The 13577-nt window shown below is 35.4% G+C and overlaps 1 protein-coding gene across 1 annotated transcript; it reads left to right on the top strand.

The window, feature by feature from the left end:
* The first annotated feature begins 1313 nt into the window (after window positions 1-1313).
* Window positions 1314-11878, top strand: LOC128603597 (butyrophilin-like protein 1). Its single transcript, XM_053618143.1, has 4 exons — window positions 1314-1411; window positions 1545-1592; window positions 1716-2039; window positions 11563-11878. Exons 2-4 carry the CDS (start codon window positions 1577-1579, stop codon window positions 11586-11588), a joined length of 366 nt encoding a protein of 121 aa, XP_053474118.1. The 5' UTR covers window positions 1314-1411; window positions 1545-1576; the 3' UTR covers window positions 11589-11878.
* Window positions 11879-13577: the final 1699 nt, after the last annotated feature.

Here is a 13577-nt window from a genome sequence, read left to right as displayed (position 1 = left end):
ATTATCAAACTACACAGAAGTGAACTGTGAATTATCTACTCATTTTAATAGCAGCAACTATTAGTTGTCATTTCAAAATTTAATTCAAAATTGAATTCTTGTCTGAGGTGGGACTCGAAGAGGTCGTCTTGTTGGCAACGTCAACCGAATTTGACATATATATAAAAAAAGCTCTTTTTCTGATATAAAAACAACAACAACAACAACAAAACAGATGCCTATAAATCACTTGTTTCTTTTTATTTCTCCTTTGTTTTCTTTTTATTTTATTTTCCTATTATTTTCTCTCATTTTTCCTTTGTTTTCTTTTTATTTTATTTTCCTATTATTTTCTCTCATTTTTCCTCTTTATTTTTCTCTTTTTCCTTTTCCCCTTTCGCCCTCAACTTTTTCCCCTCTTCCCCCTTCCTCAAGCAGGCTACTGTTCCCCAACTTTGGCACAATTGATAGAGCTTGTAGGTTCGAGTCCCACCAGAATGGTTGGTTTTGTGGTGCAGGAGGCAAAAAGAAAAAAAACCGATGCAATACCAAACTGCGCCGATAAAAATAAAATAGAAGAACTTCTCTCAGTCTTAAAGAATTAATAAATAATAACTGGACGACTCGTAATACACAACTATAGCAATGCAATGCTGACCTCACTTAGATTGTCCACAAGGGGGCAGCATATGTACATGTACACAGTAGAACAACATCCGTGGAGAAAAGTTAAAGAAAACAAACAAAAAAAAAACAGCTTTACCTCAAACAGTTGACAGTGGAGACTCATTCTGTAAAGGGGGGGTCATTTAAATGTTAATGTAAAATATTTGGATATAGATGGATGACTAGATAGATAAATAGATAGATACATACATACATACATAATTAAATGATGAGAGATAAACAGATGGATAATGATAAATAAAAAGACTGCCAGACAGCATAAAAATAAAGAAAAATACATGAATCCTAACTTTATAAATGTGATACCAGGGTCCAGTATGTAGCAAACGTAGAATTTGGATTTAGAATTAAGTAGTTGCTTAAGGTATTAGCTTTGGTTATCCCTTGGGAAATATTTATTATTACTAATAGTAGTAGTAGTTTTGTTATTGTTGTTGTTGTTGTTGTTCAGGATATACATGTATAACTATAAACTAATAATGCTGACCACAGAAACTCAGTTTTCTCTACTGAAGATGAAAGTGAAAATAGCCATTACACTTCTTGCTGTAAAGGACTAAAAGAGAAGAAATATATGTGTGTGTGTGTGTGTGTGTGTGTGTGTGTGTGTGTGTGTGTGTGTGTAGACAGGGGGAAATTTTACACAGTGTTTAAACTATAATGAGATAAATACTGAATATGAGTCAGTCTAAAATGTGGACACACTTCAGCTAAAGCAGCAATGTTTATATGAGGAACAGAAAAGGTAAGAGGAGTTAGAATCATACTAAAGTACGTTAGTCTGATCCTCCAAAATACACTGTGGAATTGTACTTTCTAACCATGTATTAGTGTGAGTTAAGTTGTGTAAAAGGATGACTCTCTCTGTGTGTGTTTAGGATTTTATTAGTTTGAACCTACAGAGATAAAGATGGCGACTGCAAGCAGTAAGTTACATTTCCAGAGATAAATTTACCAATACTATTTATTGGAGATTAAACTAATTGTGTGTGTGTGTGTGTGTGTGTGTGTGTGTGTGTGTGTGTGTGTGTGTGTGTTTTCCTACACAGATGAGTTTAAACTCAGTGGTCCCAGTGGTACAGAGTGGTATAATCCCTCTGCTGTCACTCTCTCGTGTCGTCTGTCTCCTGAAATCAGTGCTGTTAACATGGAGATCCGATGGTTTAAGGGGACAGACTGTGTTATTGTCTATAATAACAGACATGTGACTGAGGGGAGAGGTTACGAGGGCAGAGTGAGTCTGTTCACTCAGGAGCTGGACAAAGGAAATGTCTCCTTACAGTTGAGAGACTGTACAGGGTCAGATATTGGAGATTACCTGTGTCAGGTCACTGATGGAGACAGAACAGAGGAGATTACAGTAATGATGATAGGTAAGTGTTCCTGAACTCCACACTGCATAAACTCAACATCATCATCTGTGCTTCTCATCTCAGTACATGAAACACACTCAGTATTCAGTATGAGGTTCAGTATACAGGGTGCTAATGTGGAGTGAAGTTCATTTTAGTTGAATAAACAGTAACTCTGTTTTTCAGTCTGTTACATACCTGCACAAGGGCCTAAAAGCAGTAGCTTGTACAAATATGAAGTAAATAGTGATTAATCATTTCATTAAATTTGTTTATCTACTAATCAGAGATCGGCTCGATATCAATATAAACCGACACAGTCAGAGACAATTTTACATCAGAGAAGAAATTAAATTACACACTAAATGTGGCCTTTAGATTGTTACAGTTACTGGATATCCAGTAGAACAGACTAGATCACTGCCAAATATTGCACTGAGAACCGCAACACACATTTAGATTAAAGTTAGAGAAAAACAACACAGTCTGGCTGAAGATTGAGACTTTTGGTGTAAGTACATCTGGCTAGTCGCTAATGAGAGGTATATAACAGTCCAGAGAACACAAACTAGCTAGTAATGTAGCCAGCTTAGCTACCACTAATGTGCTGTGTATGTATTTCTCTACTTCTGTATGTCTGTAAATTCATAGCGGAGACTAATATCAGGATTTACAAGTTGTAGTGTTGGACTTTTAACCAGCAGCCTTGTTCAAAACTGGCACAGTAAGGTGCAAACCTGGAAAACACTTAATTAACTGCATTGACTCAAACATTATTGAGGTCAATTCCTGTCTGTCATCTGCCTTAAAATGTTAGTGTGACACCAGTTGAACTTCACAATTAGGTTTGTGAGATACAACAATTTTATCATTTTACACAATATATAATTTCCACAATATCCAGTGAGGTTTATTACAGATTATATTATATTACCTAACCTAGTACAGTTAGCATAGGAGCTCCACTAAAACATTGGAGTACACTATTGTTAGAAAGCTAATGGTTGTTGTTTAGGTGCACTGCATTATGGGTATTGTAGTTTGAAGTGGGGGTTGGTGCTGTGAGTGTGTGTGAGGTGCAGAGAGACAGTGACTCCTTTTTTTTATTCTTCTAGCATGTTTTCATTGTTTTGTGGAATAAATGCCTCCCATTCAGCAGCACTCTGTTCTGTCTTATAAGTGTGAAGGAAAAGACTTGAAAATATGGAAATGACTCCTGAGTGGCAGAAATTTTGGACTGCTACAGCCCTGGAGCACTCTGAGTAGAGTGGAGCCTCATGACTATGGTCTGGAGGTGGAAACCAGTTAAAGTAGTATGAATTATCACTCAAAAGTGTGCTAAGAGCAGTCTTTTACTTACTAATTAAATGGCAGATTGGCCAGTCGACATGTGAATCTGGAATGATATGCTCATTTAGATTCATATTTAACATACATTTACCATTTATATTTACATTTTACACAAACTTAAAATTATTTAATATAAATATAAATGTTAAATATATATCTACAATTACATTTAGAGGCCTGTCCTACCCAAAAAAATAAATAAATAAAAAAAATTAAAAACTCTTCTAGGTGTTACACCGTGGTATTGTTAACACTATTCACACAAAAAAGTTCTCACTTGCTAGGAGTTGTCACTTTCAGAAGCTCCATATAGCTTTATCTGAAGTGCCATATCGCTTTATCTGAAACACTGTATAGCTTTATCTGAAGCTCTGTATAGATTTATCTTTATTGACACAATATAGATTTGAAACCTATAAGACGAAAATAGCAAAACAAATCCCAAAATTAAATCACCTTTATCCTAAAATCAAAATTAATGGATGCTAACATTGTCTTCTATGATGTGACACAAACATCCTTGTTAACTCAGAAAATGTAGTTGTTTCTCATGACCCCACAACAATTTGCTAGCCTGTTAGCTTAATGATTTCAATTTAACTATAAAACACATCCTTCATAATGTAACACTGCTGCCTTACTAGTCTTAATATAGCTTAAAGAAAAACCTGACGTTACAACCAAGACGTTAACCTACCTCAATATCTTTGTGTCAATTTTTATTATCGATTTTTTCAATTAGTTGTTGCAACTTTATTCACACAAAAAAGTTCTCACTCGCTAGGAGCTGTCACTTTCTGAAGCTCTGTATAACTTTATCTACAACGCTTCCTTTCCCTTCCTATATAACAAGGCATTTGGATTTTTTTTCCCCTGAGAAAGTGGGCCCAAATATCAGATCTTCTCTTTCTCCCAAGTCCAGTTGTTGCTGTCATTATTTAATTAGCTTGAAGACTAATCCCCACTGTGCTTGCTTAGTCCTGATACACCACATGCAGGATAGGAAACTGCCTCTCATACCATCCAATGAACAGGATATTTGGATTGTAATTTAGAAAAAAAAAATACATTTTGTGTCCTCTCTTTTGTTGATGAGAAATAGAGATTTTGCTATAGTTTCTACTTTTAAAACTACATTTTAGTTATCTTTTTTCCCCTCAACAATATCACATGATATAGGCAGTTAGTGTTTAATGACATCGGTGTCCTCTCGTCTCATCTTAGTCATGGAAAGAAAGGTTGTCAACGAACATTTTTCATCATAGTTTTCATTAACAAAGTTACCACTACTGTAAAGCTTTATCTGAAGCACCACATAGCTTTATATGCATTGAGTGACGGTGTTTTACTGAGCAATGTGTAGTCATTTGTATACTAATCAGAGGATACAATCACATGAAAGGTATTTCAATTTCTGTTAACATTGGAACACTGTCAGAGGGGAGATAGGACTCATCCAAGAGCTGAAGAAAAGAACTGCAATCGTTTGACCAATGCACAGTGCAACACTAAAACAGTCAGTTTTACCCGTAATAAAAACACTAAACAAAGTGATGGCTGAGTGCTGTACATGTTATCTTTAATCAGAGGAATTAGAATAAACATGCTTTCCTTTTTCTCGGTCAAAATCTGGCTTTTGCTGTAGTATTGTGTGAATGAAATAACTGAAAAATCTGATGAGGCAGAGGCTAATTTCATTGATTAGATGTTTCCTTGAAATGTACAATTTTTAAGCCATATCATTTCAATTAAGCCTACAGGAAATGTCTGAAAAAACATTACATTTAAGTTGTAGAGAATATGTACACAGCACATTAGCAGTAGCTTAGCTAGTGCTACAGCTAACTGATGAGTGATCTATATAAAGAGTTTTAACAAAATGTTCTGTTAATGGTTTTTCCTCACTGTTTACTACACATTACTGCAGATTACTGTTACAAAACAGGACTCTAGACAGGAAATAAGTAGACTGACATCTTTATTTGGACTTAAGCTAAAGGCTTACAACAGAAACACCTATCCCACAACTCAGAGTGAGACATGAAGCACAAAACTTAGAACAGGACTATGCCTAGAAACAGTAGCTTAACTCAGGTACAAACATTCATTTAACTTAGGCAAGAACACTCACTAAACAAAGGCATGAACACTCTAAACTATGGCAAGGCATAAACAGTCTTAACTATGACCTGGCATATACTAAGGAACGGGAAAACAGACAAAGCATGGTAACAGCACAACCTGGCACCATTATTCATTCCATCTTCTCTGTTAGTCCTCCTCCCCTTTACTTTAATGCCACACGCCGTGCGCAAGCAACGCAGGGGTTTAAATAACCAGTCAGCATTCTCTTAATTGCCCACAGCTGGGAACACTTGACACAGTTTTAGTGTTCATGCGCACTTCAAGCACGTGCTTGCTCTGAAGCCGCTCGTGCACATTGTCGCCACAGCGCCATCTGCCGGTGAGATCGTGACAATTACAGTTTGCTAAAAAGTAGATGATGGGCAGATGAGACAAAGACTAAGCTGTAGCAGAGTGATGAAAAGAGGAAAGTGTGAAGTAAAAAGAAAACTGATCATGATCCAAATCAAAGCATTTCTTCTGTGAAACATGGAGACATGGACATTTATGGAAGACAGTAGAACTTGTCTTTGTTTTTCCCTGATACAGATAGAAATGGGATTAAAATATGGTGTTGCTCATCATTTTCACTTCACATGGAGTGTTTTATTCAACAGTTGATCACAGATATGTGTTACTGCGCTGAGAAAAAACACTCTATGAAGTATTTAATATATTTACAATGATTCACTATCTGTTGTTATGTTTTATACAAATTTTTTTTTATTATTATTGTAGCTGAACACCTTTGTACTGAAAGCACAGAGTGAAGATTGTTTAGCAGCTATTCTGACTGTAAATCATAAGTTTTTCTCACTGTATTTTATCTAACATTACATTTCTCTCTGTTGTTTTACACGGCACCATCAGTATGGGTAAGTAAAGAACTCGACTTCACACTCAGGTACCGGGTGATATTTTATAAACTTATCACATATATTACATTTTAATCCAGGGATCAAATAGAAAGATAAAAAGCATTTTCAGATCATGTTTACGTGAAGGACCCTGATCAGTAAGTGAGATTCCACTTCCATCAGTCAGCTCCTTTCCCACAATGCTCCTGTGCGTAACCCCACTGCACTGCAATAATGTAGGCAGAAATATATATAATGTCGAGTAAAAGACACAACAAACATGTAACATATAACACACACCACTGCCAGAATCCATCAGAATCTCTCTCATCTTATACACTTATATTCACGTCTTATGGGTTTGTGAAAATACTATAGCATTCAGTCTTCTTCCTGAAATGAACAGTAACATAACATTTCCTGACACTTCACAATGAACATAAATCATAGCTTTAACAGTTTTCAGTGCTTGTAGACAGAATAATTGCCATCACTTGCTCTGCGTAACAATCACAGCATATTTTGAAAAAGCATTGAAAAGATGACTCGGCCTAGCATTTAGTCTCTTTAAGCTAACAGTAGTTAGCCTTGTTAATGCATACAGCAAAAAAGACAACCTGACTGAACTGAGAACAGAAGTCCTTACCTTCATTTATAAAACTTCCGTAATAGGAGAGAGGGATTTGGGAGTTAAAGAGAGAAAAATATAACAAGATCACACATCTTCCCAAGTCTACTGCGACATATCATATGCTGTCGTAACCGATATATAGACGAGGCAGTAGGAAAGCACATCATTCTGTTATCTATTAATTTTTACATTGATAAATGTCTATTTTTAATTAAAGGAAGTGGGAATCTGATATTCTGTATATTCCTTTATGTACTACAATAACACATAGATATATATTACAAAATATTGAACTATAGATTTAAAATACACAGGGGGAAATGCACATATACTGACAAACTGTATATTGGTAAATACATGCATTTATCAAAAAAGAGTATTTTCCAATAAATCACAAGATATTTCTGTTCCTTAAGGGTAATTAGCGATATATTAGCACAATGCTACATTATACAGATTTACTGTGTGTGATGACTGATTGTTGTCTAGTTTTCCTCTTTTTTACTAAGACACACATCAGCTGTGTTTTAACCAGAGTAACAGTTACTTTCACATTTTCAAATTGAACAATTCACATTTGGCTTCATGCATAAAATCTTCACACAGTATTATTTACTTTCACAGTGGGCAGCAAAAGGTGAGTATAAACACTTTTCTCTGATAGTGATGTCTTTATGCTGCATGAATAATATATTTATTGTGCAGATGAAATAGATTAGACTGTGCTGTGTGTTCAGAGTGCAATAGCACATAGATATATGAGCATCATGAGCATAGTGTAGTGAACACAAGAGACTGTGATCGCTGGCAGAACATCCATCATGCTGTTGTCTAGGTTGTCATTAGTGTTATATAGACACAGAAATCTGACCTACACACTGATACTGAGAGCTATTTCTTTACAAATGACACACACTCAGTGAACAATCTGCTCTAATGAAGCTAATAATCAGAGATTGGCTCTATATAAGTTTAAACTGAAACAGTCAGAGACATTTTTACATCAGAGAGAAAATTAAATTAGACACTGAATGTGGCCTTTACATTGTTACAGTTACTGGATATCCAGTAGAAAAGATCACTGCCAAATATTGCACTGTGAACCACAACAATACACAACCTAGCTAATACTGATTACAGAGCAGATTACAGTTTGCTAGAAAGTAGATGATGGACAGATGAGACAAAGATTAAGCTGTAGCAGAGTGATGAAAAGAGGAAAGTGTGAAGTAAAAAGAAAAACCGCTCATTATCCAAATCAAAGCAGCACTTCTGTGAAACATGGAGTCATGGACATTTATGGAAGACAGTAGAACTTGTCTTTATTTGTCCCTGATACAGATAGAAATGGGATTAAAATATGGTGATGCTCAGCATTTTCACTTCATATGGAGTGTTTTATTCAACAGTTGATCACAGATGTGTTACTCCGCTGAGAAAAAACACTCCATGAAGTATTTCATTATTTAAATATAGACTATTTATAATGATTCACTGTTATATTTTACAAAAAAAATAAAATTGTAGCTGAACATCTTTGTACTGAAAGCACAGAGTGAAATTTTGTTTAGCAGCTATTTTGACTGTAAATCATAAGTTTTTCTCACTGTATTTTATCTAACATTACATTTCTCTCTGTTGTTTTACAGAGATGTTGTTGGTAAGTAAATAACTCGACTTCACACCTTCACATTATGAGGATTTAGATGGAAGCAAGTGCATGTCTGGCAGTTTAATAAAATAACAATTCCAAAGGTACAGGCAAGAGCCAAAGTACACAAACAGGCATGGTCATGCGATCATGCAAACAATCTAGAACAGTCAAGGTCGAGAATCAAGGTCGAGGGAATAAACAAAGTCAAAACCAGAACACCACCACAAGCTCAACATTTGGTAACAACAGCAATAAGCTCTACTGAGCATATACTTTGCCACAGCTATGTGTGTGAGAGTCTCTTTAAGTAGTGTGGTGTGATTTTCCATGTGATCGAGAACAGGTGTCTTAAATTAGAACTCCAGAGAAGGTGCGGTGTCCGTGTGTAGCTTTGGGAGTTGTAGTTGTCAGCCATGTTTGTAGTTTGCGATGCTTTCTGGGAAATGGAGTCACTAGTTTGCCATGACATGACACACAAATGGCAAAGGCTGATATTTTATAAACTTAACACATATATTACATTTTACTCCAGGGATCAAATAGAAAGGTAAAAAGCATTTTCAGATCATGTTTACGTGAATGACTCTGATCAGTAAGTGAGATTCCACTTCCATCAGTCAGCTTCTTTGCCACAGTGCTCCTGTGTGTAACCCCACTGCACTGCAATAATGTAGGCAGAGACGATTACCATGTCGAGTAAAAGACGCAACAAGCATGTAACATATAACACACACCACTGCCAGAATCCATCAGAATCTCTCTCATCTTATACACTTATATTCACGTCTTATGGGTTTGTGAAAATACTATAGCATTCAGTCTTCTTCCTGAAATGAACAGTAACATAACATTTCCTGACACTTCACAATGAACATAAATCATAGCTTTAACGGTTTTCAGTGCTTGTAGACAGAATAATTGCCATCACTTGCTCTGCATAACAATCACAGCATATTTTGAAAAAGCATTGAAGAGTTGACTCGGCCTAGCATTTAGTCTCTTTAAGCTAACAGTAGTAAGTCTTGTTAATGCATACAGCATAAAGACAACCTGACTGAACTGAGAACAGAAGTCCTTACCTTCATTTATAAAACTTCCGTAATAGGAGAGAGGGATTTTGGAGTGAAAGAGAGAAAAATATAACAAGATCACGCCTCTTCCCAAGTCTACTGCGACATATCATATGCTGTCGTAACCGATATATAGACGAGGCAGTAGCAAAGCACATCATTCTGTTATCTGTTCAATTTTTTACATTGATAAACGTCTGTGTTTATAAATCACAAGATATTTCTGTTCCTTAAGGGTAACTAGCGATATATTAGCACAATGCTACATTATACAGATTTACTGTGTGTGATGACTGACTGTTGTCTAGTTTTCCTCTTTTTAATTAAGATACACATCAGCTGTGTTTTAACCAGAGTAACAGTTACTTTCACATTTTCACATGGAACAATTCACATTTGGCTTCATGCATAAAATTTTCACACTGTATTATTTACTTTCACAGGAGGAAAGATTTATGAAGCGTGAGTATAAACACTTTTCTCTGATAGTGATGTCTTTATGCTGCATGAATAATATGTTTATTGTGCAGATGAAATAGATTAGACTGTGCTGTGTGTTCAGAGTGCAATAGCACATAGATATATGAGCATCATGAGCATAGTGTAGTGAACACAACAGAACGTGATCGCTGGCAGAACATTCATCATGCTGTTGTATAGTTTGTCATTAGTGTTATACGGACATCGACATCTGACCTACACACTGATACTGAGCGCTAAAAAGCTGAACGATTGTTTACAAATGACACACACACTCATTAGTGAGCAATCTGCTCTAATCAAGCTAATAATCAGAGATTGGCTTAATATCAGTTTAAACTGAAACCATCAGAGACATTTTTACATCAGAGAGGAAATTAAATTACACACTAAATGTGGCCTTTAGATTGTTACAGTCACTGGATATCCAGTAGAACAGACTAGATCACTGCCAAATATAACACTGAGAACCACAACAACACACAAAGCTAGATAATATTGGGCAGCTAGTTTGTTCTGTAGACTGTGTGCTGTGTTTGAATGAGCACAGTCAGAATGAGCACAGTTACACTGCGACATCAGAGATCAGACTGCTGCAGAATCAGACAGAGCCACAGTGCGAGCTAACCGGCTAACGCTAGGTAGAAGACAAGCTCTTGTTGAAAGTGAGAGGTTTTTCTCTTTTACCTTGTACTCAGTAACTGTGACAGTCACGTTGTTGAGCAAATCAACTCCAATATATTAAACACAATGAAAATACACCATGTATAACAATTCAACATAAACATTAATGAAAGACTGTAGAGTTCTGAGACAAAGAACGAAACTCCACCCGCATGACCTGAGGCCTTATCCAATAGAGAGATAAACACACAGATACGTTTCAAGAGCAATGGAGCAGATTACAATTTGCTAGAAAGTAGATGATGGACAGATGAGAGAAAGATTAAGCTGTAGCAGAGTGATGAAAAGAAGAAAGTGTGAAGTAAAAAGAAAACCGCTCATGATCCAAATCAAAGCAGCACTTCTGGGAAACATGGAGACATGGACATTTATGGAAGACAGTAGAACTTGTCTTTGTTTTTCCCTGATACAGATAGAAATGGGATTAAAATATGGTGTTTTATTCAACAGTTGAACAGTTGAACTGCACTGGGAAAAAAACACTCTATGAAGTATTTAACTGTTTAAATATAAACTATTACAATGATTCACTATCTGTTGTTATGTTTTATAGAAATTGTTAAAATTGTAGCTGAACATAGTTGTACTGAAAGCACAGAGTGAAGATTGTTTAGCAGCTATTCTGACTGTAAATTGTAAGTTTTTCTCACTGTATTTTATCTAACATTACATTTCTTTCTGTTGCTTTACACAGAACTTAGGAGTATGGTAAGTAAATAACTCGACTTCACACTAAAGGTAGCGGCTGATATTTTATAAACTTATCACATATACAACATTTTAATCCAGGGATCAAATAGAAATATAAAAAGCAATTTCAGATCATGTTTATGTGAAGGACTCTGATCAGTAAGTGAGATTCCACTTCCGTCAGTCAGCTTCTTTCCCACAATGCTCCTGTGCATAACCCCACTGCACTGCAATAATGTACGCAGTGACGTTTACCATGTCGAGTAAAAAACACAACAAACATGCAACATATAACACACACCACTGCCAGACTCCATCAGAATCTCTCTCATCTTATACAGTCCATTTTCTCCTGCACTAATAAGGAGCTACACTTCAGTATGGGGAGGAGATCTCGGTGCACTAATGAGTCACTAATGTTCTCCACATAGAAGCTTCTATAATTAAACATGCTAAAAGCAGCACAATTTTATATTTGTATGGAAGTGATGGAATAAAAAGTTAATGTTGAATTTGTTTCTGGCTGCATGTCTTTCACCTCAACAGTTATGTTTCTGTACCCAATAAATCTCTCCACTGTGAGCACAGTGTAACAGAATATTCTCTAGATTTACTGTGTGTGATGGCTAATTGTAAAACCTTAACTAGCTTACCTTTTGTTTATGAAGAGACACACAACCTGTGTTATGGTCAGAGTAAAAGTTATTTTCTACATTTTACAATTTGTCATTAAACTCTGACATCATGCACAAAACATTTACACTTTATTATTCACATCCACAGCTGGGAGGAGAGCGAGGTGAGAAAGTCATTCATTAAAAATTCTGTATTTTATTTTGAATTTTATTTTGTAGTTATTTGTTTGTGTTACTTGTTCACAGTAAAGTACCACTGAGCATCAAGAGCATAGTGTACTGAACACAATGTAGTAATACAGACACAGAAATCTGACCTACACACAGATACTGACAGCTAAAAAGCTGAAGGTTTTTATTTGAATGTGATTTCATAGCAGTAACTCCTTCTGAAAGTTATTGAGACTGGCTAACATTATTGTAGTGTATTTAACTACAGAGAGACATGTGAGTTAGAAAGGAATAGAGAATAGAGGTAAGTGATCTGGTGAATTTGTTTCTTATAGCATTAATACTGAAAAAACCTGAAGAGATTTTTTTCCCAATTCATCAGAAAGAGGAGAGAAACAAACCAGTACAGAATAAAATCAGACTTCTTGAGAATATCTACAGAATGTTTATAGTTAATACTATTTGATCAAATACAGAGAACATTTCAGAATATAACAATGCATTTTTATAATCTCAACAATCTTACTTTGTATTTTTTCAGATCCTCCTCTAAATGAAGACATCTATGTTTATCAGGTGAGTAAACTGTAATAAAATATTATAGTTCACAAATCTTTTACTGATGGTAACAGCATTTAAAAAAGATGATTAAATTATGTTACAATTAGTCCAGTGCCCGGTGACGGGTAAATGAGTTACCATGGTAACAGCCCCCAGTGATGGTAAAAACTTGACTATTCCAGGTTAAAAAAAATATGACATTTGATTGTTCTAGAAACACAGCTGTTGAACTGTTTGTTAGCAATTTGCTATTATTATTGGTGTCATTATTATTATTGCTATGAGTCTAAACAGTATATGAAAATTGAAACAAATTAAATAATAAAGCAAATAAATGCAAGAAAAATCATGACCTTCTCCCCCGTTGAAGTTCATCTAGAAACTTTGTCTTAAATTCCATTTAAAGTGGCGTAGAATAGTTTTAACACATATTCAATTTAACTTCAGGATTTGTGCACACACCTTACAACAGTAACATAATTTATTTACATAAAAAAAAAATCCCTAAAATCTATGTGGCAAAATTAATGGCACCCCAAAAGAACAAAACAAACTATCACACATGGGGGGAGAAAAATACACGAAGTGCTCTCAGTATCTTTATTATTACTTTATTGTGATTTTGTGTGACATCATCACCGCAGAAAAGAAC

This window comes from Ictalurus furcatus, chromosome 28 (assembly GCF_023375685.1).
Source record: "Ictalurus furcatus strain D&B chromosome 28, Billie_1.0, whole genome shotgun sequence".
NCBI lineage: Eukaryota > Metazoa > Chordata > Actinopteri > Siluriformes > Ictaluridae > Ictalurus > Ictalurus furcatus.
This window is presented reverse-complemented; position numbering and strand designations above follow the sequence as displayed.